Raw genomic sequence first — 25,205 nt, 5'->3', positions numbered from 1 at the left:
CTTCAGGGGAGTGAGGAAGGGATAAAAAAGAAAGCACTTCTTTGAACCAGCCCCTTGTAGGAAACACCAGCCATTTCAGCTCAGCTGTGACTACTTTAGGGAAATTAAGCCATTCGGGCCCTTGAGTGACATTAAATTCTTGCACCAGCCAAGAATAATTTAGGGATGGAAAACGTCTCTAAACTTTTCACCGCTTTCCCCTGCTCCTGGCTCTTCCTTCCGTGTCCTCCACTCCATTGAGAGCATCACCAGCCTTCTGGGAGGGAAGGTTCAGGGTTATTGTTTACTTGTAACCCAGAGTTACAAAAAATTATAATAGCCATCACTGACTGATGGCGTACTATAGAGGTATATTACAGACAGCATCTCACGGCAATCCTGCACGAAAGGCTCTGACAGCCCCTTTTACAGATGAGTAAACTGAGGCTCAGACTTGCCCACAACCACACAGCTAGTAAGTGGCAGAGGCAGGATTCAATCCCCAGGTGCATCTAACCCCAGAGCTCTCCAGTGATTCTGAGAAGCATTTAGAAAGTACAGATTCCCAGGCTCCACCCCAAACCTACTGAATCACGGTATCTGGGGTGGGGCCCAGGAAGCTGTATTTTTTTTAAATAAGCTTCCCCAAGTAAAGCTGATGCCACCAGCCTGAGTGCTGGTCTTCATTAGAACACACTGCCCTTCTAGGAAATTACCTGGCCCGGGGTAGGCAACAATAAATGGCAGCTCTTATCGTCGTCATCCTCCTCCTCAACTGTACATCAGCAACTTAATTACTGCAGAGTGACAGGAATTGGGAGCATGGCAGAGGAGGAGATAGGAAGTATAGGGGGGCTTCTTTTACTGAAGTATGTGCCTCTCCTTCAGGGAAAGGCTGAGTGTCACTCCCAAGGGACCCCTACTTACCAGGCCTCCCAGATGGAAATGCAGAGGAAGGGAAAAGAAACAAGGCAGGACTGAGGGTGACACGGACATCAGGTGTGTGTATGCCGCTTCCTCCAATGGTTCCTGTGTGGCCCCATAGTGTCCCCGTAAGGAAGCTGATCCAATAACTGCTGAAGGGGACGGTTCCACGTCCCCTGTCAGGGCACTTGTTCATACACACTCCAGCCACTCTGCTCCTACACTCCATAAAAATTGCCAATAGGAGCCAGCCCGGTGGTGTAGTGGTTAAGTTCGTGTGCTCTGCTTCAGCAGCCCCGGGTTCGCGGATTTAGATCCTGGGTGCGGACCTAAACACTGCTCGTCAAGCCATGCTGTGGTGGCATCCCACATGCAAAATGGAGGAAGACTGGCATAGATGTTAGCTCAGCAACAATCTTCCTCACCAAAAAAAAAGCGCCAATAATTGAAATTCAAGTGGTGGCCTGGTTTGGCCACTAGACATAACGGATTAAGAAGCAGGATTCATCAACAGGCTTGCTTTCCAGAGGTAACCTCGGCTCAGTCTCCCCTCCTTCCTCAGTTTCCTTTTCTGTGAATGAACCAGCAGGCAGGCCGGGTAGAAGTGTCTGGCTGGTGAGCTGAAGGTCAACTTGCTAATAAGGCTGAGGTCAGAGATCAGGCCTCAAAAGCTCAGTTCCCTTGGCTTGGTTCTAAGGTCACAGACAGGCCCCTAAATCCTGCCACCTGGTCATAAAAGGAAGCGGCCAGAGTGTAGACGGGTCAAAACAAATCCATCACCACTGGTGGAAACAGCCAATTGGGGTGAATGGTGACGGATGGTGATTCAGTAGCATCTCTGATTTGAAAGACACCACATCAGAAATGACCTCGCAGCACCTAATCAGTTCCAGAAAAGGACTTTGTTCTCCAGGAGGCAAGGTGGGAGATCAAAGCATTTCTTGCTAATCATCATTTAGCATTAATTACTTGTTAAGTAACCTGACCCAGACCGAATACTGCTCCCTACCTCGCATCCTGACAGCCTCAATGAGCACCCTTGATCTTTCAACCCAGCCTGCATCAAAGTGGGAGGAAGCCGACTGCAAACCTGGGAATCGAGAGACCCCGGGTGGCCCAGGCAGTCAGTCGTTTACTTACTTCTTCCTCTCCTGTTAACTTTTTAACCCCACCAGCCAGGAAATGCATAAATATAGTGGTGGGCCTCCCCTCCCCCTTCCCTCTGCCACACTTCATTGAGTTCCTCTCAGCACAGGGACAGATCTGGGGATGAACGCCTTGCTATTCACAAGCTGTGTGGCCCAAGGTGTACCAGTGTACCTCTCTGAGCCCCCAGTGTCAACTGCACCATGGAGATAATACGCTCCACCTCCTGGCCTCTTTGTAAGGATTAAATAAGATCTAAAAACTGCATCTAAAAACTGGCACATCCACTGAGGAAAAATACCCAGGGGTTTGGCTGTACTGGCAATAACTTATTTCTAGAGCTGAGTAGGGGGCCATGGTGTTCATTATTATTATTTATACCTTTTTGTAGTTCTGAGATAATTTATAATAAATATTGTGGGCTGAATTGTGTCCCCCCAAAATTCATGTTGAAGTCCCAACCCCCAGGAGCTCAGATTGTGACTATATTCAAAGATAGGATCTTTCAAGAGGTAACCAAGGTAAAATGGGGTCGTTGGGGTGGGCCCTAATTCAGTGTGACTGGTGTCCTTATAAGAAGAGATTAGGACAGGCACACACAAAGGGAAGACCACGAAAGGACAGAGAGACACAACAGCCGTCTACAAGCCGAGGAGAGAGTCCTAAGAAGAAACATGCCCTGCCAACTGACACCTCGATCTCACACTTCTGGCCTCCAGGATGGTGAGAAGATTAATCTCTGTCATGTCGCTGAAGCCAACCCGTCTGTGGCACTTTGTTAGGCAGCCCTTATAAACTAATACAGCAAACTTAAAATAAGTTATAGAAAACATAAACTAAATCAAAAAGAAGAAGACTGCACTGCCACAGCTCTAATCAAAAAGACAGGTAATAAATGTTGGTGAAGACGTGGAGAAACTGGAACCTGCTGGTGGGAATGGAAAATGCTGCAGCCACTGTGGAAACAGTCAGCAGTTCCTCCCAAAGTTAAACACAGAGTTAGCATCTGACCAGTCAATTCCTCTCCTAGGCTCTACCCAAGAGAAATGAATACACATGTTCACATAAAAACCTGTATACGAATGTTCACAGCAGCATTATTCACAACAGCCAGAAGACAGAAACAGCCCAAGTGTCCATCAACAGACGAATGGATAAACAGAATGTGGTATATCCACACAAGGGAATATTATTCAGCCAGAAAAAGGAATGAAGGGGGCCAGCCCAGTGGTGCAGTGGTTAAGTTTGCACATTCCAGTTCTGCGGCCCAGGGTTCGCCAGTTGGGATCCCAGGTGTGCACATGGCACCGCTTGGCAAGCCATGCTGTGGTAGGTGTCCCACATATAAAGTAGAGGACGATGGGCACGGTTATTAGCTCAGGGCCAGTCTTCCTCAGCAAAAAGAGGAGGATTGGCAGAGGACTGGCAGAAGGACCTATAGATGCTACGACTTGAATGAAGCTTAAAAACATTATGCTAAGTGAAAAGCCAATCACAAAAGGTCATATACCATATGATTCCACTTATACAAAATGTCCAGAATAGGCAAATCCATAGAGACAGAAAGCAGATTAGTGGTTGCCAGGGGCTGGGGTGAGCAGGGAAAGATTGGGGGGAGGGGGGACTGACTGGTGATGGGGTTTCTTTTAGGGGGTCTGAAAATGTCCTAAAATTAGATTGTGGTGATGGTTACACAATTCTTTGACTATTTTCAACATACTAAAAACATTTAATTGTGTACTTTAAGTGGGAGAACTCTATGGTATGCAAATTGTATTTGTTTTATTACAAGGTGTTAAAAAAAAAAAGACTGGTACTCCCTAAGTGTTGTTAAGCGTTGAAAGTCCTTTCTTCTCCTTCCTACCCACTCTTTCCCAACCACTGTAGGAGTTTCAGTGTCTCCCGCCGGTGCTGATGATACCAGCCATGCCAAACCTGTGCATAGTGCTTACAGACTGTCCTCCACAGGAATCTTACTTAGACAGGGGCTACTGCCCCCCTAGAAGCCAGCTCCCTGTTTCTAGGCCTTTGGAGGAAAGAGGGCAGAGGTTTGATTTTTTTAAAAAAAAGTGCCTTTAAGCCCCTTACAAGTGGGCTGAGGGTCTCAGGCACGGAAGACAGGACACATTTGCAGTCCTGAAGTGATTTCTCCCAGAAAGGCTCATTTGGACCCCTCCATTAACTCTGAGATAATAGTGCATAGTGGTGCGTTTGTTTTTTAAAAGCCCATGTTCTGTGAACCCTAATCCCTCCCCTGGAGCAATTCCTCGGCCAGGGGGGAAGCGGGCGGTGAGGCAAAGCCACGGTTCCCTCTTCACGTTCAGAGCAGCTGGGGGCCTGGCTGGGTTGTTTCAAGGTGCTATGTCTGCAGGTACAGTCTGTGGTCTGATAAATGGCATTTATATTTAGTGCCCACGTAGGGGTAAGTCAACTTTAAAATTCCGCACACCTCCACAGATTGGAGAACGAAGGGCAGAAGACATGGAGGCAATATCTTTTTCATTTCTATTGCCACCTGAATTCCCACTAAGCTTCAAAGAGAATTAGAATTCAATACCTGCAAGTAATGGGTGCCCTTCTCCCCAGCAATCCCACGTGTAGGAACATACTCTAAGGAGATAATCGAACAAAGGTGAAAAGAATAACCTAGAACAGCACTGTCCAAGAGAAATATAATGTGAGCCACCTATGCGCTTACAAATTTTTTGTAGCCACGTTTAAAAAGGTAAAAAGAAACAGGCGAAATTAATCTTAAAAATCTATTTTATTTAACCAATATATCCAAAATATTATCATTTCAACTAGAGTCACCAGATTGAGTAAACAAAAATACAGTTCACTCAATTACATTTCAGATGAACAACAAATAATCTTTTTTAGCGTGAGTATATCCTAGGCAATATTTATACTAAATATCTCAATTTGGACTCACCACATTTCAAGAGCTCAATAGCCACATACAGCTAGTGGCTACCATTTTGGACAGCACAGATCTAGAATGTTCCTCTGAGTATTTTTATAACAGCAAAAAAAAATCAGAAATTAGCAAAATACCCATCCACGAGGAGGCTGCTTAAGTCACAACCAACATTTAGAGAGCGCTAACCACGGGTCAGTCCTGGTCCTAAGGACTTTGCAGGCATTATTTCATTTCTTATTACAGTAAACCAGAAACAAGTTTATTCAAGAGATAAATTCAACAATGGCTTATCTCCTTTAGTCCTCACAACCACCATTCGGAGTAGGTACTGGTATAACCCTATCTACACATGAGGAAGTAAAGCTCAGGGAACTTATATAACTTGCTCAAGAAAGTGGTGAAGCCACGTGTAGATAGATAGATGGTTACTAAATGGGTTAATATATACATATCCCACTCTAGCACTGTCTTTGGAAGGAAACACGCCAAAATGTTACTGGTCTTCTCTGGATGCTGGACTTTGAGGCGAGCACTGGTTGCAAGTTCGCTGTCAAATAGACCCATCTTCGCATCCCTGGCTCTGCCAAGTACCCTAACAACTGACTTCGCCTTTTTAAGCCTCAGTTTCCACATCTGGAAAACGGGTCACGAGTGTCTACCCCGCCGGGTCGCTGGAGTCTAAATAAGATAAAGAATGCAGAGGACTGTGCAAAGTAACCTGCTCCTGATACGCGCGCAGTGACGTCACTACTCGTCTTCCCAGTGTTTGATGAGACTCTCATGGTGAGCATCAATCCGTTTTACAAAGAGAAAAAGGCTACTTTCAAAGAGAGGGAAACAGCCCATGAAGCAGCTGGAGGAAAAAGGGAAGGAAGGAAAGAAAGAAGCAAGGGGAGAGGAGAGGAGACAAAGAAAATTCCCCTAAAGATGGAAGGTGAAACATCACTTCCCCAGTTTTCTGAGGGACCACCAGGGGGCACTGCCTGCAGTTTCCACAGCTACGGAAAATGGTCCCTTTTAAAAAACAAAAACTGGCAAGGAACGAATCACCAAAACCATTCCTCTTAACTGGGGTGCCCTCTCCCAGGGGTCCCCCCTGAAAAGATGCCAACGTTCACCTCACAGGAGAGGGAAAAGGCAGGGGCACCGTCTCCCAGCGGCGGCAATCTGCGTCTTACCTTTGGAGTCTTCTTTGGCCAAGTGACTACGGGGACCCCAGTGATGGCCAGACTGGGGTCGTCTTCCGCGTGCTCCTTCAGGACATTCTGTGGCCAAACAAAGGAGCCATATTAGCCCAGGGTAGGGGGGAGGTCTCTGAAGGGGGCCGGAGGCCGACCTAACCCAGCCAAAGACTGAGAGCGCTCCACAGTCGATGCCCCCCCTCCACCCACACACTCAATGGAAACCACGTCAGTGTCACTGATGTATAAATGCTGTTTATAAAGCGTCTCGGTTCACTGCTACATCCCCCTTTAAAGCCTCACACAATGACTAACCTATAGTAAGTTTCCAGTAAATAACTCAAAAAAAATAAAGCCACAAATCCCCAAAGAGGGACTTTCTACTAAATGCCTGACCAATCCTCCTCAAATCTGTCAAGGTCAACAAAAACAAGAACGTCTGAGAAGCTGTCACAGCCAAGAGGAGCCTAAGGAGACACGACAACTAAATGTAATATGGTGTCCTGGGTGGGATCCTGGGATAGATAAAGGACATTGGGCAAAAACTGAGGAAATATGAATAAACCATAGACTTTAGTTAACAATAATGTATCAATATTGGTTTATTATTTGTAACAAATGTACTATACTAATATAAGATGTTAATAATTGGGGAAACTGGGGGGTGGGGAGTGGAAACGCTCTACTGAAAAGAAATCTGCTGAATTTTTCTGTAAATCTAAAACTGCTCTAAAACATAAAGTCTATTAATTTTGAAATGCCAATCAGACAGTACTAACAGCAACAATAAAGCAAAATAGAATTCTTATGGTGCCAATTTTTCTAACAGGTACGTAGCATATTTAAAAAGAAATATAAGAGAAAGGAACCAAGAATATGGACACGACTCAGCTCAGGTGAGGACTTCACATGGAGTGTGAGGGGCCCTCAAAGGGTGGGGGCTGTGGGGAGCATCTGTCCCTGGGGAAGGAGTATTTCATCACTGATGCTGTTTAGAATTGCCAGGTCCCAATGATGCTACAAAGCAGAACAACTTCTCATCAGTTTCAGCTTTAATGAGGTTAATTGCTGTTTTTAAATGCACTGCAGACAATGCACCCCAGGTGTACTTGCACCCAGGTGGGCCATCCCATGGCCCTCTCCCCACCTTGGTCTACCACTCAGGGTAGGTGAGACTGGCTAGGTGAGGGGTGCAAATGTAAGCCTCAGCAGGACAGACACTGCATGTTTGTTGAATGAATATCTGAGTAAGATGTATTGAATACTTGTTCTGTGCTGGGCACTGCAATAACTATTTCATATCCATTCTCTCATCCCATCCTCTTGACCACTCTGTGAGATGGCTTCTTATCATTTCCACAGCGCACATGAGGAAACCAGGGCTTAGCGGGGTGGAGAAAACGGTCTAACGCCACTCAACCAGTAAGGGGTGGAGACCCCTCCACTCCACAACCTGTGCTGTCTAACTGGAGGATCATTCAGCCTATCTTTAAAAAAAGGAAAGGGGGGCCATGTTCAAGCAGCATTATTTACAACAGCCAAAAGGTGGAAGCAACCCAAGTGTCCATCGCTAGATGAATGGATAAACACATGTGGACTATCCGTACAATGGAATATTACTCAGCCTTAAAAAGGAAGGAAATACTGTCACGTGCCACAACATGGATGAACCTGGAGGATATTACGCTAAGTGAAATACGCCAGTCACAAAAGGACTAATACCGTATGATTCCACCCATGTGAGGAAACCAGAGGAGTCAAACTCATACAAGCACAAAGTAGAATGGTGGTTTCCAGGGGCTGGGCTGGGCAAATGGGACGTTACTGTTTAATGGGGACTGAGTTTCAGTTTGCGAAGATAAAAAAAGTCCTGGAGATGGATGGTGGTGATGGATGCACAACAATGTGAACGTGCTTGATGCCAGTGAACTCTAGAAAATGGTAAATTTTATGTTAGGTATATTTTATCACAATTTTTAAAAAGGGGGAGGAGGGAGTGCAGCTAAGCAGTCCCCCCTTAAGGAATGAATTCAGAGGTTCTAGAAAGTACAAGTTGGGGGCCTAATATTGCACTACTTACCTGTCACTGTTATGCTAGGTCTAGAGTCAGCAGATCTGGGTTCAAGTTCTGCAACTTACAGACTGTGTGACCTTGAGTAAGCCATAGCTGCTTACTGCTCCTCCCAAGAGTAGAACAGTGATACCCGCCTTGAGGTGACACTGTGAAGCTAGATGTGATTTTACTACCATTCTTAGGAGCAGTTGTTAAGTGCTTGCTCTGGACATTAAAATAATCCTATTTGTGGGGTAGGGCCGATTCTCCCCATTTCACAAAAGCAGAAACCAAAGTTCAGAGAGGTTAATTGACTTGCCCAAGATCACACAGCTAGGAGATGTTGGAATCTGACATTGACCTGGTCCACCTGACTAAAAGCCTGGGTCACAACACTGGGTGATAAAGCCTCAGGAAATATTCCAGTAACCTCTGGAGCTGATCTACACCCCATTATTCAAAAACGGGACACCTAGGAGCCAATCTGGGCTCCACATTCACGGTTCTATTAACAAATACAGAAGCGAGCCAGCCTTGTCTATTCCTTGCAAATAAGAGAGCTACTTCTGCCACTAACTCCTTAGAAAGCATTTCTCAAACTTTCCCCCAATCACAGAAGAGGCACGTGCACCCAAAGTGGGCCTGCACAAGCATGAAATTTCATTATTTCATGGTTTCTCTTAATAATCCATATGAATTTCACACCCTCTACAATACATCAGGGTTGTTTTTTTCTAAAAATAATGTTTCCCGCCCTCCCCAAATAATTTTTTAAAAAGATTTTCCAGGAAGATGCTCCATGGTTAGCCAAAGCCTTTCAATTATATACATATATATATACACATATATGTATAGTCACATACCACATAACGACATTTCAGTCAATCATGGCGCTCCATTCAGTCAATGATGGTGGCTCCATAAGCTCAGTGCCGTAGAGCCTAGGTGTGGGGTAGGCTGTACTGTCTAGGTTTGTGTAAGCACACACTATGATGTTTGCACAATGACACAACTGCCTAATGATGCATTTCTCAGAAGGTATCCCCGTTGTTAAATGACATGTGACTTTATATATATATATATTCCCCATATGGTTGGGGCAGGGGACCCATCACTTCCACAGGATTTTCTGTCCCCTTATCCCAATCTCAAACTCTAGGCCGGGGGTGACAAGCTCAAATGCCTCCAGGAACCAAGCTGATAAAGTGAAAGATGTACATAGACTATGGCAATAGAGAGTGGTGTGGCCTATGGCAAACTAGAGATCACATGCTTCATTTAAAGAGGGCAAATGCTACTCAATTCCAATCTACTAACCTCCTATGGGAATGAAAGCCCTTCCAGATCTCTGGTTTTTCAGAAGAAATCAAAGACCCAGAGTTTTACTTGAAATCTCTCCACTTTTAAATATTAGCAACTGATCGAAAAATCTTTTTAAAAAACCACAGTGAGCCAAACATACCTGTGGGCTGGTTTGGGCCATGGGCCACCAGATTACAAATGCTGCTCTGCATATGACTGAAAATAATGCCCACTCGCTTTTGCTTTCCTTGAGTTTCCTTCCAAATTGTCTCAAGATATCTTGTCATTTCAACAGCAGAGCTGGAGCAAGTAATTCCCAAACACTGAAGTGAGGTCTCCTTAGAGGCCTATCTGGCTACAAAAAGTTATACTGAAGGTGTAGGTATTATTAATGATCAACACATTGATAATGATAAATAATAATTAAAAATTAAGGGGGCTGGCCTGGTGGCATAGTGGTTAAGTTCGTACACTCTGCTTTGACAGCTGGGTTCACCAGTTCACATCCCAGGCATGGACCTACACACGGCTCATCAAGCCATGCTGTGGCGGCATCCCACATACAAAATACAGGAAGACTGGCACAGCTGTTAGCTCAGGGCCACTGTTCCTCAAGCAAAATGAGGACGATTGGCAACAGGTATCAGCTCAGGGCCAGTCTTCCTCTCTCTCTCTCTCACACACACACACACACACACACACAAATTAATAAAGAGACCTCCCCAAGTGCCCTTAGTGCCAGGATCTCCCACACCCTGCCGGAAGCAGAGTTCCCCTCCATGTGTGGCCCGCGATGGCCACCAGGGGGTGCTCTGGGCTCTGTCCCTCAGGGAAGTCTTTTCATTTGTATGTGACAGGCTGCAGGAAGAGGAGATTATTCTAATTGGAGATTTTCTCTCTGAGAAATAAATTGTGCTGAAAGGAATCATGTCACTGGCTTCCCTAGGCTCTGCCAGAATTTATACACTCCCTGGGGCTCTTGGAAGCCAAGACTAGGAAGCCTGGATGCCTGTACCAGCCCAGCCCCCTAAGGTTACACCCTGCAAGCCTTGTAGGAAAGCCCAGGGCAGGCTTCTAAAAGAGAACAACTGGGGCCACTGGGCCCTTTCTGCTGGAAACTGCCCTGCTTTTGACCTAATAAGACAACCACAAACAATGGATGTGCTGGGCCTCTGCTCCCCCTTATGCCAACTTCTCTCAAAGAGCTTAATTAGTTAACAATGGATTCAGGCCCCACTGCTCCTGGGGTGGCGAGTTAACAATTAGAAACTCCATCTATACTGTAACTAAAAATAACAGCACTGTGACAATAAAACAGAAGTAGGCATCAGGAAAGAATTGCCAACCACAGGCTGGTAAAGGGAGAGTAATGCACACGGAGCACCTCAGACTGCTGCTCTGGGGAACCCAGCCATCTCAGGGGAAGCCCCTTGCCACAGGCAAGGGCCCCTGCAACCAGGTGTCAATGCCGCTTGCGTCTCCCCTCCCTCCACTCCAGCCCCGCCATCTTGTGCCTGCCTGTTCAAACCCATCTGTACTAGGCGGAATTGAGTCTCTCAGAAAGCTATGTTCAAGCCCTAACCCCTGGTAGCCATGAATGTGACCTTAGTTCGAAAAAGGGTTTTTGCAGATATAATTACTTAAGGGTCTCGAGATGAAATAATCCTGGATTGAGAGTGGGCCCCACATCCAATGACGGGTGTCTTTATAAGAGGCAAGGGGAGGGGGATTGAATAAAGAACGCAAGGAAGAAGGCATGGGAAGGTGGAGGCAGAGATGGGAGTCATGTGGCCACAAGCCAGGAAACACCAGGAACCACTAGAAACTGGAAGAGCAAGGAAGGATCCTCCCCTAGAGCCTTCCCAGGGAGCACAGCCCCACCAACACCTTGATTTCCCACTTCTGGACTCCAAGACCGTCAGAGAATAAATTTCTATTGTTTTAAGCCACCAAGCTTCTGGTTATTTGTTATGGCAGTCACAGGAAACTAACTTACCAGCCTTGCCATAGCGCATTATGGTCAAAAGTTTATTAGCTGCATGATTTGGGCAAGTCACCACATCTCTCTGAGTCTCAGTTTCCCCATCTAAAAAAACGGGAAAATAACAGTCCCCATTTTTTGTCTGGTTGTGGTGAGGATCACAATGCATGGAAGGTATCGGGCGCATGGAAAATGCTCAACAGATGTTGACCAATCCCTTTTGACTTGTGCCATGTTCCTTGTTGCAATACACTGCCCCGTCCTCTGTTTGCAGAATTCATCCATTTAACAAGTTCTAAGCACAGGGAAACTTAACAGTTTATTTAGCTGCATATGTCATAAGGGTAATAAATGTGATTCAGGGGCCTAGAAATTAATTTTAGGCTGAAAAAAGCCCCAAGTGGCATGGATAAACCTATCCATTTTTCAGGTCTGGGGTTTGCCCGGGTGTCTGGAACTCAGATCTCTGAACCCTCGCTGCTCTCCTTCATTCTCCTGAGGTGGCACAGGCAGGGGACTGGGATTACTTATTCTGTAATCATGCTGAAGGTCCTAAAGTGAGAGGCCTATCTTGTTGACCCTTACATCAACCCTCTATCCCCTCACTGCCCCCCAAAATACCAAACACAGGGCGCGGAATTACACCAGCCCCCGCAGGAGAGCCTCAGCAACCATGGGTGGCCTGATCCCCCTGGTGGGGCTGAATCTGGCTGTGCTGTTTTCTGCACTCTGGGTCATCTTCAGGGGGTGACCAGGTCAGGCTGCAGTCCTCGCACTGGCTTCCCGCCTTTAGGCTCCTCTGAAGCAGGCAGGGATGTGATGATTTTACACACACTGCTGGAGACCTACTCTACACCTCACTGTTTTGCAAAACAGCAAGACCCAGGAGGGGCAACTTAAATGAGCAGGTGTGTTCCGGGGTCAGCACCTGATGACCCCAGGAGAGAAAAGCTATATACACCTTCCACGGTCATGGGCTCTGAAAACTCTCCCACTTGACCCTAAATGGGCCTGTTTTCATCCCACCGTGTCTGAAATAATAATAAGGCTTTACACATGTCACTTTGCTGAACCCTCACGACCCACAAGCATGCATTCTTACTATCCGCATCTCATCAAGTCCCCAGGGGCACTGAGCTGGTTAAGGGATGGCTCAGGGGGGCCAGCCTGACTCCAGAACTTTTGGTCTTAAAAGATAACATCTGTTTGGATAATGTATTCAATTTAGAATTTTTTTTTTTTTTTTGAGGAAGATTAGCCCTGAGCTAACATCCATGCCCATCTTCCTCTACTTTATACATGGGACGCCTACCACACCATGGCTTACCAAGCGGTGCCATGTCTGCACCCAGGATCCAAACCGGTGAACCCCAGGCCGCCGAAGTGGAACGTGTGAACTTAACAGCTGCGCCACGGGGCTGGCCCCTAGAATTATTTTCTTTCCTATTATATTTGGGTTTTGATGAGAAAACAATACAATTGATGTCTTTTTTTTAGCATTAAAAAAAGATACCTGAAAGCAATGGTCCCTCACTCTCTCTTCCAGCCCTTTAATTTCATTCTGCCCCACAATTCCATGTAGCCCCATAATTCCCTGCAGCCCACAATCCCATGTAGTCCCATAATTCCATTGCAGCCCCATAATTCCATGCCATCCCATAATTCCATGCTGTCCCATAATTCTGTGCAGTCTCATAATCCATGCAAGAAGAAAGGTGGCTGTCTACAGTGAGCTCTGACAGCCAGGGGAGCATGATCTCATGAGAAAGAGCCTGGTATCACCTTAATTAGCAACGACAGCTGCGAAATCACCTTGCAAAGGGATAACTGACAAAGACCCTCCCACCTCCAGTCTCGGTGGTCACTCCCCACTTAGGCCCAAGTCCTTCACAACCTTGCAAGGCACCTGGTCGTTTTCAAATCATTTACCATCGATGTGAGGACTAGATCTGCCCCTAAATAGCAAAATGCCCTCTTGTCCTCCCATCAGGAGCCCAGTTCCCTGAGTTCTAGTTGAGTGTAGGTTCTTCTCGGAGGGATAGCATGCAGGGCGATCCCATCTGACTGTGAAAGACTGTGTCCGCCAATTAATGGTTGCCAATCCAAGAGGGAAGAGGGAAAAAGATGATGTACTGGATTGAACAGTGTACCCCCGCCGACATTCACGTGACTCCAAAACCTCAGAATGTGGCCTTATTGGGAAAAGAGGTCTTTGCAGATATAATCAAGTTAAGATGAGATCACACTGGATTTGGGTGGACCCTAATCCAATGACCGATGTCCTTATAAGAAGAGAAGACACACAGACACACAGGGAGAAGACAGGCAGCCAAGCGAAGATGGAGGCAGAGATTGGAGTGATGCAGCTGCAAGCCAAGAACACCAAGGATTTCCAGCAACCACAAGAAGCTGGAAGAGACAAGGATTTTCCCCTAGAACTTCAGAATGAGCGTGGCCTTGACTTCGGACTTCTAGCCTCCAGAACTGTGAGAGGAGAAATTTCTGCTGTTTGAAGCCAGTTTGCAGTACGGTACTTTGTTCTGCTAGCTAGCCCTAAGAAAATAATACAGATTTCAATCGCTAACCTGAAAGAGGGATGGGGGAAGCTGAGAGGTGGGGAAAGAGCTTGGGAAGGGTGGGGAGCTGGCCAAAGACAGCCTGGCTTTCCTCTGACTCTTACCTGAGAACAGCTAATCTTTCTCCAAGGGCTTACTAGCAACCCGAGGTGTTCATTACCTCATTGTTCCTCAAAATAATTCAGTGACATAGGTACCTGTTATTATCCCCATTTTACAGTGAGGACACTCAGGTTTCAATCAGTTAAGCACTTCAGAAGGGCCAAGAACTATAGAATCTAGTACATGTAGTCCAATATCCTCATTTCACATACAGGTAAACAGAAAGGTGGAACGACTTGCCCAAGGCCACACAGCAAGTAGCTAAGAACAGAAACCACAAGTGAACTCAAGGGTCTCGTGTCTTGATTTCTTGTTCTTCCCATTACATACAGGCCAATATCCTGCACCTGCAGCAGAATAAGTGTCTCGAAAGAAGAAGGTCACTGAAGGCACCTCAATGCCAAATCCCAAAGGGTTTCACAAAGTCAGGGAAGAACATGGTTTTCTTAGTTACATTTTTACAAGATGCTAGAATCTCCTTTCCTTTCACAAACTAAATTAAGCAGGATGGTCATTTTGGTTTGAATCTAAATCCAGATCCCTCATGGCAAGTTTTCAAGGTCCAGAGGAGCTCTCTCGGACCTGCTGAAACCACAGGGTCACACTGAGGTACTCTCGTCAGCACAGCTGCAAGGACAAATTCAACTTTCAAACAGTCTGCCCTCGGCCCAAGAGGGCAGTGGTTAAGCTCGCATGCTCCGCGTCGGCAGCCCGGGGTTTGCAGGTCCAGATTCTGGGTGTGGACCTATCCGCTGCTCATCACGCCATGCTGTGGTGGCATGAAAACAGACGAAGACTGGCACAGATGTTAGCTCAGCAACAACCTTCCTCACACACAAAAAGTTCTGCCCACAAAAAAGAGTGAGCTAGACTTACAGGTATAGACACAAAAAAGAAAGCCTTAACGGACAAAAGCAAGTTGCAGAACAGTATGATGCAATTTTTAAAAAATTATGTATACAGGAGGGTGAGGGGAAAGCTCCAGAAGTATATTCACCAAATGATTAACAGGGGTTACCACCAAGGTGTAAGAATTGAAGAGGGGGCTGGCCCCGTGGCCGAGTGGTTAAGTTCACGCGCTCCGCTGCAGGCGGCCCAGTGTTTCGTTGGTTCGAATCCTGGGCGCGGACACGGCACTGCTCATCAAACCACGCTGAGGCAGCATCCCACATGCCACAACTAGAAGGACCCACCATGAAGAATATACAACTATGTACTGGGGGGCTTTGGGGAGAAAAAGGAAAAAATAAAATCTTTAAAAAAAAAAAGAATTGAAGAGAGGGACGTTTTCTAGCCTATAGCTATGTTTAATTTCTTTTTACATTGATCATGTACCACTATTACTTAAAACTTTTATATCGATTATTTTCAGAAAGCAAATGTTAGGATGCAAAGCTACCTTACAATGAAATATCCAGAATAGGAAAATCCATAAGACAGAAAGCAGATAGGGGGTTGGGGGAAATGGGAAGCACCTGCTAACGGGTACAGCGTTCAGTCTGGGGTGATGAAAAAGTTCTGAACTACACAGTGGTGGTTGCACAGTATGGTGAACGTGCTTAATCCCACTGAACTGTGTACTTTAAAACGGTTAAAATGGGGCTGGGCCCGTGGCCGAGTGGTACGGTTTTGCTGGTTTGGATCCTGGGTGCAGACACGGCACCGCTTGTCAGGCCACGTCGAGGCAGCGTCCCACATGCCACAACTAGAAGGACCTACGTCTAAAATATACAACTATGTACGGGGGAGATTTAGGGAGAAAAAGCAGGAAAAAAAATACATATTGGCAACAGTTGTTAGCTCAGGCGCCAATCTTTAAAAAAAATAAAATAAAATGGTTAAAATGGTGAGCCAGCCCTGACAGCCTAGTGGTTAAAGTTCGGCGCTCTCATCACTTCAGCAGCCCAGGTTCATTTCCTGGACACAGAACCACACCACTCGTCTGTTACTCGCGATGATGTGGCAGCAGCTCACACAGAACTAGAAGGACTTATAACTAGAAGATACAACCATGCACTGGGGGCTCTGGAGAGGAAAAATAAATAAAATAAAAAATAAAATGGTAAATCTTATGTGTATTTTACCACAATTAAAAAAAATATTTATTACAGGGGCCAGCCCCATGGCCAAGTGGTTAAGTTCACATGCTCTGCTTTGGCAGCCCAGGGTTTCACCAGTTCAGATCCTGGGCACGGACATGGCACCACTCATCAGGCCATGCTGAGGTGGCATCCCACATGCCACAACTGGGAGGACCCACAACTAAAAATATACAACTATCTACTGGGGGCCATTTGGGGAGAAAAAATAAAAAATAAAAATAAAAATATATATACTACAAATGAAAGAAAGAATGGATTTTTGATAAAAGCCAAAACCTAGACGTCTGGAGACTGAGTTGCTCTGGGGACAGTCTCCAATCCCAGGGGCTCTGGTTACCAGGAGCCACCATGTGCAGCAGCCTCTGAGGTCCCAGAGAAAGGGAGAGAAGGAAAGAAGATGTCATCTTTTTGCAACACAAATCAAAGATCGTAACTGGTCAGTCCTCAAGGGCACACCACCCCTGCTCAGGAACACAAGTCACTGAATGGAACTCGGGGCAGCAGGCATGGGCTGAGAATTCTGTCTTGGACTCACATTCCTGAGCTATCTTTTATTTCTTAGCCGGTGCAAAAGAAACCCCACCATCTGAGAAGAGAGAACAGAGAGACCTAAGCGTGCAGCCCGGAAAAGCCGCTTACCTTCTGTGACAACACTCTCACTGTGAAAGTCAGTCTTGGGTTCAAAATCTTTTCCGGGTCTCCAGGAACTGTGAGGGGCTGATGGCCTCGCAGACAGCCAGGAACTCCTCTGCTTTGGAAGAGACGATTGGTCCACTTCCCCCATACAGGCACTTGGCCACACAGCACTCAGAGGCTGGCAGAGGCTCCGATTTTCCTGGGACTCTAAGCAGCCCTGTCTACCTAATTTACAAGGTGTTTAGCCTGAAAAGCGCCTCCTCAGGCAAAGATCAAGAAAGTAAATATCTCTAAAGACAGGCAAATTCAATAAATGAGCTAAGTGGCTAGATTATACAAAAAAGATGGGCGAGCCCAATGGTAAATACATACTCAAGGAGACAGTGGGGAGTGCTGGGAACTGAGGTGTATGAGGTCACCTGCTACTCACGTCCTGCTGGTTGTAGCCAGTCAGGAACACGGGTCAGGATAGCCAGGATATTTTAATACTGTGCAGGCGAAACACAACACCTAGAGGCTAGATTTGGCCCAGGGACTGCCAATTTGCAACTTCTGTTCCAGGACCAAATCCATTGCTTGTCCTGTAAAGAAATCCCCAGCAGTCATCTTACTACCTTCTCCCTAAATGTAGGATGGCCTCTGAGAAGGGAGAAAACTGCTTTCCCTAAAGCCGCCAAAGAAGCAGGATGGCGTAGTGGGTGAGCTCATGGACGGCCCCACTGAGCAGCATGTGTGGTCTTAGGCAACCTTAACCTGTAGGTTACTTAACCTATCTGTACCTCAATTTCCTCATCTGCAAAAAGGGGATAATAAAAGTACCACAGAGGGTTGATGGGAGGTTTAAATGAGTTTATATATAAAAAGACACCTACGACAGCATATAGTAATTGAGACGCATTAACATGAGCGGCCACTGAACCCCATGGTGGGGATGGCGGGAGGGAGGCTGGGCTCCTTGAAATGTGTCTAAGCCTCCACCCCAGGCAGCCTCCACACCATCAAGGGGCTTAGGCTGGATCCAGCCTCAGACACCCATCAGGCAGGTATAGGTGAGAGATGGGAGGGGCCGAGCCCCATCCCTGCAAAGAAATCTGAGCAACCATGAACACTGCACGGAACAGATCAGAGACACAAAGCTACTTTTAAAGTAAAAAAAGGCTTTCCACGAGCACAAAACAACACTTCCTCTTAAGATGAATGTGTTTTTGACTCATTTACAACATTTTGGGACCCTAATACTATTAACAGTTTTATTATTGATGAAAATTCCTTGTTTTTACTTTATAGGACTCAGACGAAAAAAACAGCCACATGATAGAATTCTAAGGTTTCCTTCAGGAAACCCAATATACAAAAATCCATGCCACAAGATCAGGGGTCCAGGAACAGGCTCAGGGGGCCAAGAACCCCTGACATTCCATGCAAAATTTTGTGTGTATAAGCATACTTTCATAAAACTCTCAAGAGAGGTCAGCAACCTCCCAAAAAGTAAGAATCAATTAAAAAGACCCATTAGGAAATAAAGATTTGCTTTATAGGGATATTCACTACAGCGTTCTTTTACCTGGCAATTTCTCCAGGTTATAAGATTTTCATTTCACAGCACCTAAGGGGGACATACCTGCTAAATTAAGAGAGATGTACTGGATTAATGATTTTGTACACCAGCTCCTTCTGCTGGTGGCACCTGTCAGGCTGCTTGACATAGGCCCCAGTCTCAATCTGCCTAGACCCCAAGAGTTCAGCCCCTGATCACTGAGCACCTCAAGGGCTGGACACTCTGAATATTTCTAGATCCCAGGACCTGATACAATGTTTCCTAAATGAACAAATGAACGAATTAATAAGTCCTGGGTAGAGTTTGCAACTCTCAAAGAGACTTTTTCCAACCCCAGCAGGCAGCTGAAGTCACTTGGGAATCAGACATAGGAGAAAGAAGCCCACATGCCTCCAAGGGCTCACACCAAAAGGCCTTAGCAATGCGGAGACAGGAGGCAGATCCGTGTGGTGGTATACACACGGGAGCTCTGGAGCCACTGCTGGGTCCTCATCCCGGCTCCCCTATCTAGCTGCTCTGTCACCTCAGGCATGTCCCTTAACTTCTCTGAGCCTACTTTCTCATCCGTTAAGTGCAGATAATTAGGGTACCTTGCCTAGCACTGGTACCTGACAGGTAGTTGTGTTTTCAACAAATGTTATGATTGTGATTACTACAGGACAAGACCTCCCAATGTATTTCCTGGGAAATAAAACACACGGCACGTTTGCACTCTGCCTGTAGCAGCCTTCCCCATCTGAAGAACTCCTATGCAGCCTCTAAGGCCCAGGTCAAATTCCCTGTGCATAACTGTCCCAGAGCCCTGGCCCCTGGTATAGCTGATAAGTGTCCCCTCACCCCACTTCCATGCCCTGAGTACACACAGTATGCTCAGTGGCACTTGATTCCCCGTCTCCTGATTTCTTCACCCGCCTGCTCCCCTGCCAATTGGTGAGCTACCTGAGGGCAATGACCGTGCCCTCCTGCTTTCTGTTCCCCCAACGGCCAGCACAGCTGGTGCTCAGTGAGAGTTTGCTCAATGAGTGGGCTCCATTTGGAGACCTCTGAACCTCGTGTAGCCACATGGCCCACCTTAGCTGGCCACCTGGAGGACCATCAGGATGTACCAGATGCTCACATGAAACAGATGCATGCTTCAAGGGAAGGCAGCCCAGAACAGCAAGTCTTCCTGAGCAGGACAGAGGAGTCTGTCCCCAAACCCAATGACAGTGCTACGAGCACACCTGTAACACTGCTGGTGACGCTTCTGATTTCTCAGCAAGTGCTGAGAGAGAACTCATTGTCAACCAGAGCCAACTTCCCCCAAGCTTCCCATGCAGCTTGCAGTGGTGGCCTCTGCTTAGACACTCCAGATGGGCTTGCTTGGCCCAGAGACCCCAGAGGCCCCGCTGCGCCTCGACTTACCCCCGGCCAGTCTGCACCGAGCCACCCTGAGCTGAGCCGCCCTTGGGAAGCTGCACTTTGGAACAGAACCTGCCGGCCCTCAGCTGCCCAGCCCCAGATGTGACCCTCTGCCCACCTTCACACCCTCCAGGAGTGCCTGGGGGTCCTCGATGCCTTCGGGGACACACTTCTTGTTTTCCGGGAGGGATTCAAGTTTCTCCACCAGAGCTTTCAGGCCCTTCAATTCAAACTCGGTAAGGTGGGTCCATTTAGCTGAGACCTCGGTGGTGGGAGAGCCGGTGGGCGTCTTGGGGTAGTCTATGGGCACCGTCGTGGACTTTACACTTTCCTCTGACTCATTAGACAAAGTCCTTTTGAGGAACCGCATGGCAGGTGCTTTGGGCTTCTTCCCAGGGGCCTCCTGGTCCTCAGAAGGGGTGCTGGTGGGTGAGGCAGGGCCATCGGCGGGCGGCTTTGGTGCCTTATCTGCACCTTCCTCCTCCTCCTCCTCCTCCTTCTCCTCCTCCTGCGGCTGCTGCTCACAGGACTCCTCCTCCATCTCCAGCCAGGAATCAGATGAGAAGCCGTCTATGCTGGGCTTCCTTGGGGCATCTACGGGGGGCAGGGGTAAGGGTCATAAGAAAGACTGAGGTGACATCCTAAACTCCCTGCTGGAAGTCCCTGGGACCTCTACTCACTGCACCTCCACTGTACTCTGCAGATGGAGCGTCTTTTCACAGTTCTATGGTCTATGCCTCCCTCAGCCTCTAGAAAGGCTGGGTCAGTCAGACATAGGTTCAAATCCCAGCCCTGCTCCTTCCCAGCTGTGTGTACCCAGATAGGTTGCTTCACCTCTCAGAACACACCTGGCATTTTATTTTTCAATATATAAATATAAGGCAAAAAGAGCACATATTATATATGATTCCATTCATATGGAACATCCAGAACAGGGGGAAATCTATAGACGGAAAGCAGATCACTGGTTGCCTAGGGCTGGGGTGTGGGGTGGGATATGAGATAAGGAGATGATAACTCAAGGGTACAGGTTTCTTTCTGGGATGACGAAAATGTTCTAAAAGTTGACTGTGGTGACGGTTGCACAACTCTGGGAATATTCTAAAAAGCACTGAATTGTACACAGTGAATGGGTGAATTGTATGATATGTTACTATATCCCAATGATGCTGTTTAGAAAATATAAGGCAAAGAACACTTCTGAAGGTTCGTTGTGAGGATTAAGTAAGGCGTCACCAAGCATGGTTTGGCACACAACTAGCATTCGATCAAGGAGGTGTCTCCCTAACATCCCCCCTTCTCTTTGGGGGCAAGGAGAAAAGAGTGACAAGACAATTTAAGAAAAGAGCGGGTGCCAATGACCCAAACACTGCCTCCAGATTTCCTCTCCTGCCTGGAAATGGAATTGGAAACATTCTTCTATGGCCCTAAATATCCACACGAGAGAAGTGACCCTTCGTTTCCTGGTCCTGGGGACTGTCACAAAATCAAGCCTCTGGTCCCCACAGGAATGTGTAGCTACTGCAACCACAGTAGCTATGACACTCTTTCAGAATCATTTCCCATCTCGGATCAGGCTGGGAGCTTCAGAAGAGCAGGTTGTAGGGTTTCAGTATTTTTCAACACCTGAATATCGCATCATCTGACAGGAATGAGACTTACAATAGACCCCCCCAGACAAAACTGAATTTCCAGAAGGCGAATGAGCACTTCCCAATAAAGACCCCAGCAGAAACATTAGTTCCCATCATCTGCTCGGCCTGAAACCCCTGAAGTCATTAAGGAGGGGAGTCAAGGGAAGGAAGGAAGAAGGCTTACAGTGGGGGGTAAAAAAAAAAGAATCTGAAGATCCCGGAAATTGCAAGAGAAATCACGCAGACCCTAAAGGAGATAGACCGATGGCATTTTTCTATCCCGTGATGAGAAAGATGCAGTGAAGGAGGCACAGCAAGTGCAGCCCCGGAAAACCCCTCAACAGGAACAGCAGAGGAGAGACGGAGAAGCACGTTCCTCCTACAGATCGCTCTTTGGGGCTGTCACAACCAGATGCAACTACGGGGAGGGCGTCTGCGAGTCAAGATTCAAGGACTGAGCCATTCTAGGGGGACGATGTCCCTTTAAGTAGGGCAGGGCGCTGCAGCTGCGGCTATAAATGTGCTCTCCCTGCCACTGTCAGAACCACCCACTGCTCTGCCAAGCTTGTCTCCAGCCCCGGTCACCCCTCCCTCTGGCTTAAAGCTGGCTTGGGATTTTGGAGACTGGTTGCATCTCATGGGCCTGCTCCTATATAGACAAAAACCCAAACCCCGGTGCAGGAAGAAAAAAGTTAGCTGGTGGCCAGGGAAGAATAAAAAGAACCAAGATTCTTTGCTCCGTGGGGATCTATGCCCAGGACCGGCCCCTCCCCACATCTGCATGGTCACCAGCGAGAAGGGAGGATGTTGGGGTCACGATTTCATTTTCTTGGACTCTGTGTTCTAAGGGAAGAGCTGACAAGAATGGCTTCCCCTTCTAAGGGGTCTCTAGGATCTGCCCAACACTCTGGCTCAAAAGAGTTCCTGAACCCAAGACTCCCAAAGGCCCACTGAAACAATTTCTGCCCCAGCTGAGCAGTCAAGGCGGTCGGGCCCGAGGTTCACTCACCAATAAGCATTGATTCTCTCTGGTATTCCTGAGTGAGGTAGGACCGCTGGGTCACACAGTACACGTATCTCTCCAAGACATACCAGCACATCTCATAGTAGAAGGGGTAACGGAATTTGGGCTGCACCTGAAAGCAAAGACCCAGGGGCAGAGATCAGCTTCTGGAGGGCAAAGGGGATCAGAGGGAGAGAATTAGGGGATGGGAGGAGTTCCTTGGGGGGAAGTTATTTTCATCATCTTAGCAAGAGTTCAAATGGTGTGAGGGAAAAATGGGGGTGGGCTGGAGGGAAGGCAAGAGGGAGGCACTGGACAGGACAAGATACCAGTAGCATGCACAAATGAGGAAGAGACCTATGTGAGAGCATCATTTCAAAGTTCCCTGAGCTGTGCACAGGGGAAGCTGGATGGGGTCCGCTTTGTGCTTCTGTGAGATGCAGAGAAACAGAGTTGTCCCCTGCCCTGCTGACAGAGGGTGCGGGTACCTGCAGATGCAAGCCACTGCCTGATTCTAGCTACAACAGACGGGGGCTAGAATTCTTGCACAGACTCTACTACCCCTTGAAAAACAGAAATCAACCTCCAAACCTTACCCATTTGCAGACAGGCTATCAAGCATCTCCTGTACTCTAGGAGGAGGCCACACCAGGCACACCAATGACAAAGGAGGGGTGTGGCCTCTCCTACCTCTAGGGCGGGGACTCAGAGGGGTCCACCTCCGGCTCCTCCTCCACAACCACCTAGCACTGCCCAGCCTGTGTTCCCACAGAAGACTCCCTCAGACACAAGTTCCCAGTGTGACCTGGGACCACCCTAACACACCCCAGGGTCTGGAGCAGGAATCCAGGTGGAGGTCCCCTTTTGCCTATTCCTTCTAGGGAAGGATAGGTGCAGAAGGCTTTGCGCATCAGAACTGTGAGAAGGGCTGGGCCCCGCGGGGATTCCGATGGGTGGCAGCGAGGGGTCTATACGGATGAGATGGCAGCAAAGGATGGGAAGGAAGCAATACCACTGATGGCCCTGGCACAGATGAACCTTCCAGAAACTACATCCTGAGGGCGCAAGGGAGGAATGCAGGTGATAGGAGGGTGGTCTCTGTGTCCCACCGCTGGGCCCAAGGCTACACATGGATCCTGCACATCCATACTCACCCCTGGCCTGCTCACTTGCCCTCTCACCAAGGGTGTGTCTGCCTCGAGGGACCTCTGCAGAGACCAGAGACCCCTCCTCACCTCTCCTATCCTATCCTCCAGGAACGCAGGAAGTTGGGTGTTAAGCAAGCACACTCTCCCACTTTGTCTGCTGACAATCAATAGGCGACATTCTACAACTGGGATGGTGGCAAACACAAGCAGACAGATCCTCCATCTGCCCCAGAATACGATTGTCCTGCCTCTCTCACAGTGCCCATCTGGAAAAGGCCCCGACTCTGCCCTCTTGGAGAGTCCCAGCTCCTGTCCACCCCAGGCCCCACCGACTCAGCTTCCAGCTGCGAGGCCCTTTACCCACGTTGGGGGCCTCACAATTCCTATCTGCATATTGGGTCCATTTGACCTCCCTGCCTCTGGCAGATGGTATGCTTTGGAATGAGATCCTGGCTGCCGCATGCTTTCAAGCTCCTCGCGGGGATGCATGGAGTTGGGAACATCATCTAGCGGTTTCCTTGGCTCCAGCTACTTTCCCGAGAACCCCAGTTTCATTGCTGGGATAACATTAATCTTTTTGCACAGTCACAGGATCGGTGTCCTCCGGAGTTTAAAAAGGAGTGAGGCTCCTCGTCCTGAGGCAGACCCTGACCTCCTGTGAAGAGGGTTTGGGGGTCTCAGCCCCACCCCGACTCCAGAGCAAGAGCCAAGCCATTTTGAGACAAATTGCCAAAACCTAGAGAGCAGCGAGAGACAGGCGGCCTGCATCTCCCCAGACCCTAACCCATCTCCTGACTTCAGACTCAATTGGTAAAACTCTGAAGTTGCTTTTGACTTTTCAAATTTTGGGAAACCGTCTGAGCCACTCTGCCTTGACGGGCACCATGGTGCCTGAGAATCTTTCTAGATTAGGGAAAAAAAAAATTTTTTTTGGCTGTATTTCAGGAGAGGAAGATAAGCATCCTCTCACGGTTGCTGAACCCAAGGGAAACCAGCTGGGTGGAAACAAATGCTGATGAAGGAATTCAAAGTTTTTCATTTTATTTTTTTATTTTTTTTTTCCAAGAGAGCACCGCAGGAAACAAAATTTGCAAAGAAGTGACTTACAAACGGGTTGTCGCCTTCCACCCTTCGCCTTCAAAAGGTTTCAGCCACATGCCTGGGAACATTAAACACACGATTGCTCAACATTATTTGTTGACAAATTCGGAGCCTCACCAAATTGAGCAGTTCACCAAAAGGCAAGGCAGTCAGAAAGCATGCAATGCTCCCAGCCTGGGGGGTAATCAATCTATCAGCGGGTCTCAGGGGGTCAGTTTGAGTTCCCAAAGGCCCATCTGAGCAGCACCTGGCCGGAGCCCTGCCTCGTAGAGCTGAGTGACCTCAGGAGATAGAACCACAGGTGCTTCAGTGTATCTAAAACTCCCAGGTCTCAAGGACATAAAACACTAAAATATGAGGGTGGGTGGAAGTGTCTTAAAATTTGTTTTTCTCCTGGAAAAAAAAAAAAGTCAATGGAAAAAAAAAAAATCCAATGGTAAGGGAAAGGCGAGAGAAAG

The 25,205-nt window shown here is 47.6% G+C and overlaps 1 protein-coding gene across 10 annotated transcripts in view; it reads right to left on the bottom strand.

The window, feature by feature from the left end:
• KDM2B (lysine demethylase 2B) overlaps nt 1-25,205 on the bottom strand; it is a 120,025-nt gene that overhangs the window by 43,894 nt on the left and 50,926 nt on the right. For all 10 annotated transcript variants that reach the window (XM_046639705.1, XM_046639706.1, XM_046639707.1 and 7 more), the window contains 3 exons: nt 22,505-22,631; nt 19,980-20,455; nt 6,148-6,234 (listed from right to left, as the gene is read on the bottom strand). In XM_046639705.1, coding sequence (XP_046495661.1) covers nt 6,148-6,234; nt 19,980-20,455; nt 22,505-22,631 — 690 coding nt within the window. The remainder of the gene's footprint in view (nt 1-6,147; nt 6,235-19,979; nt 20,456-22,504; nt 22,632-25,205) is intronic.

The sequence above is a fragment of the Equus quagga genome, chromosome 15, assembly GCF_021613505.1.
Source record: "Equus quagga isolate Etosha38 chromosome 15, UCLA_HA_Equagga_1.0, whole genome shotgun sequence".
NCBI classification, from domain to species: domain Eukaryota; kingdom Metazoa; phylum Chordata; class Mammalia; order Perissodactyla; family Equidae; genus Equus; species Equus quagga.
The sequence above is the reverse complement of the archived record's forward strand: the minus strand, read 5'-3'. Positions and strand labels throughout refer to the sequence as shown.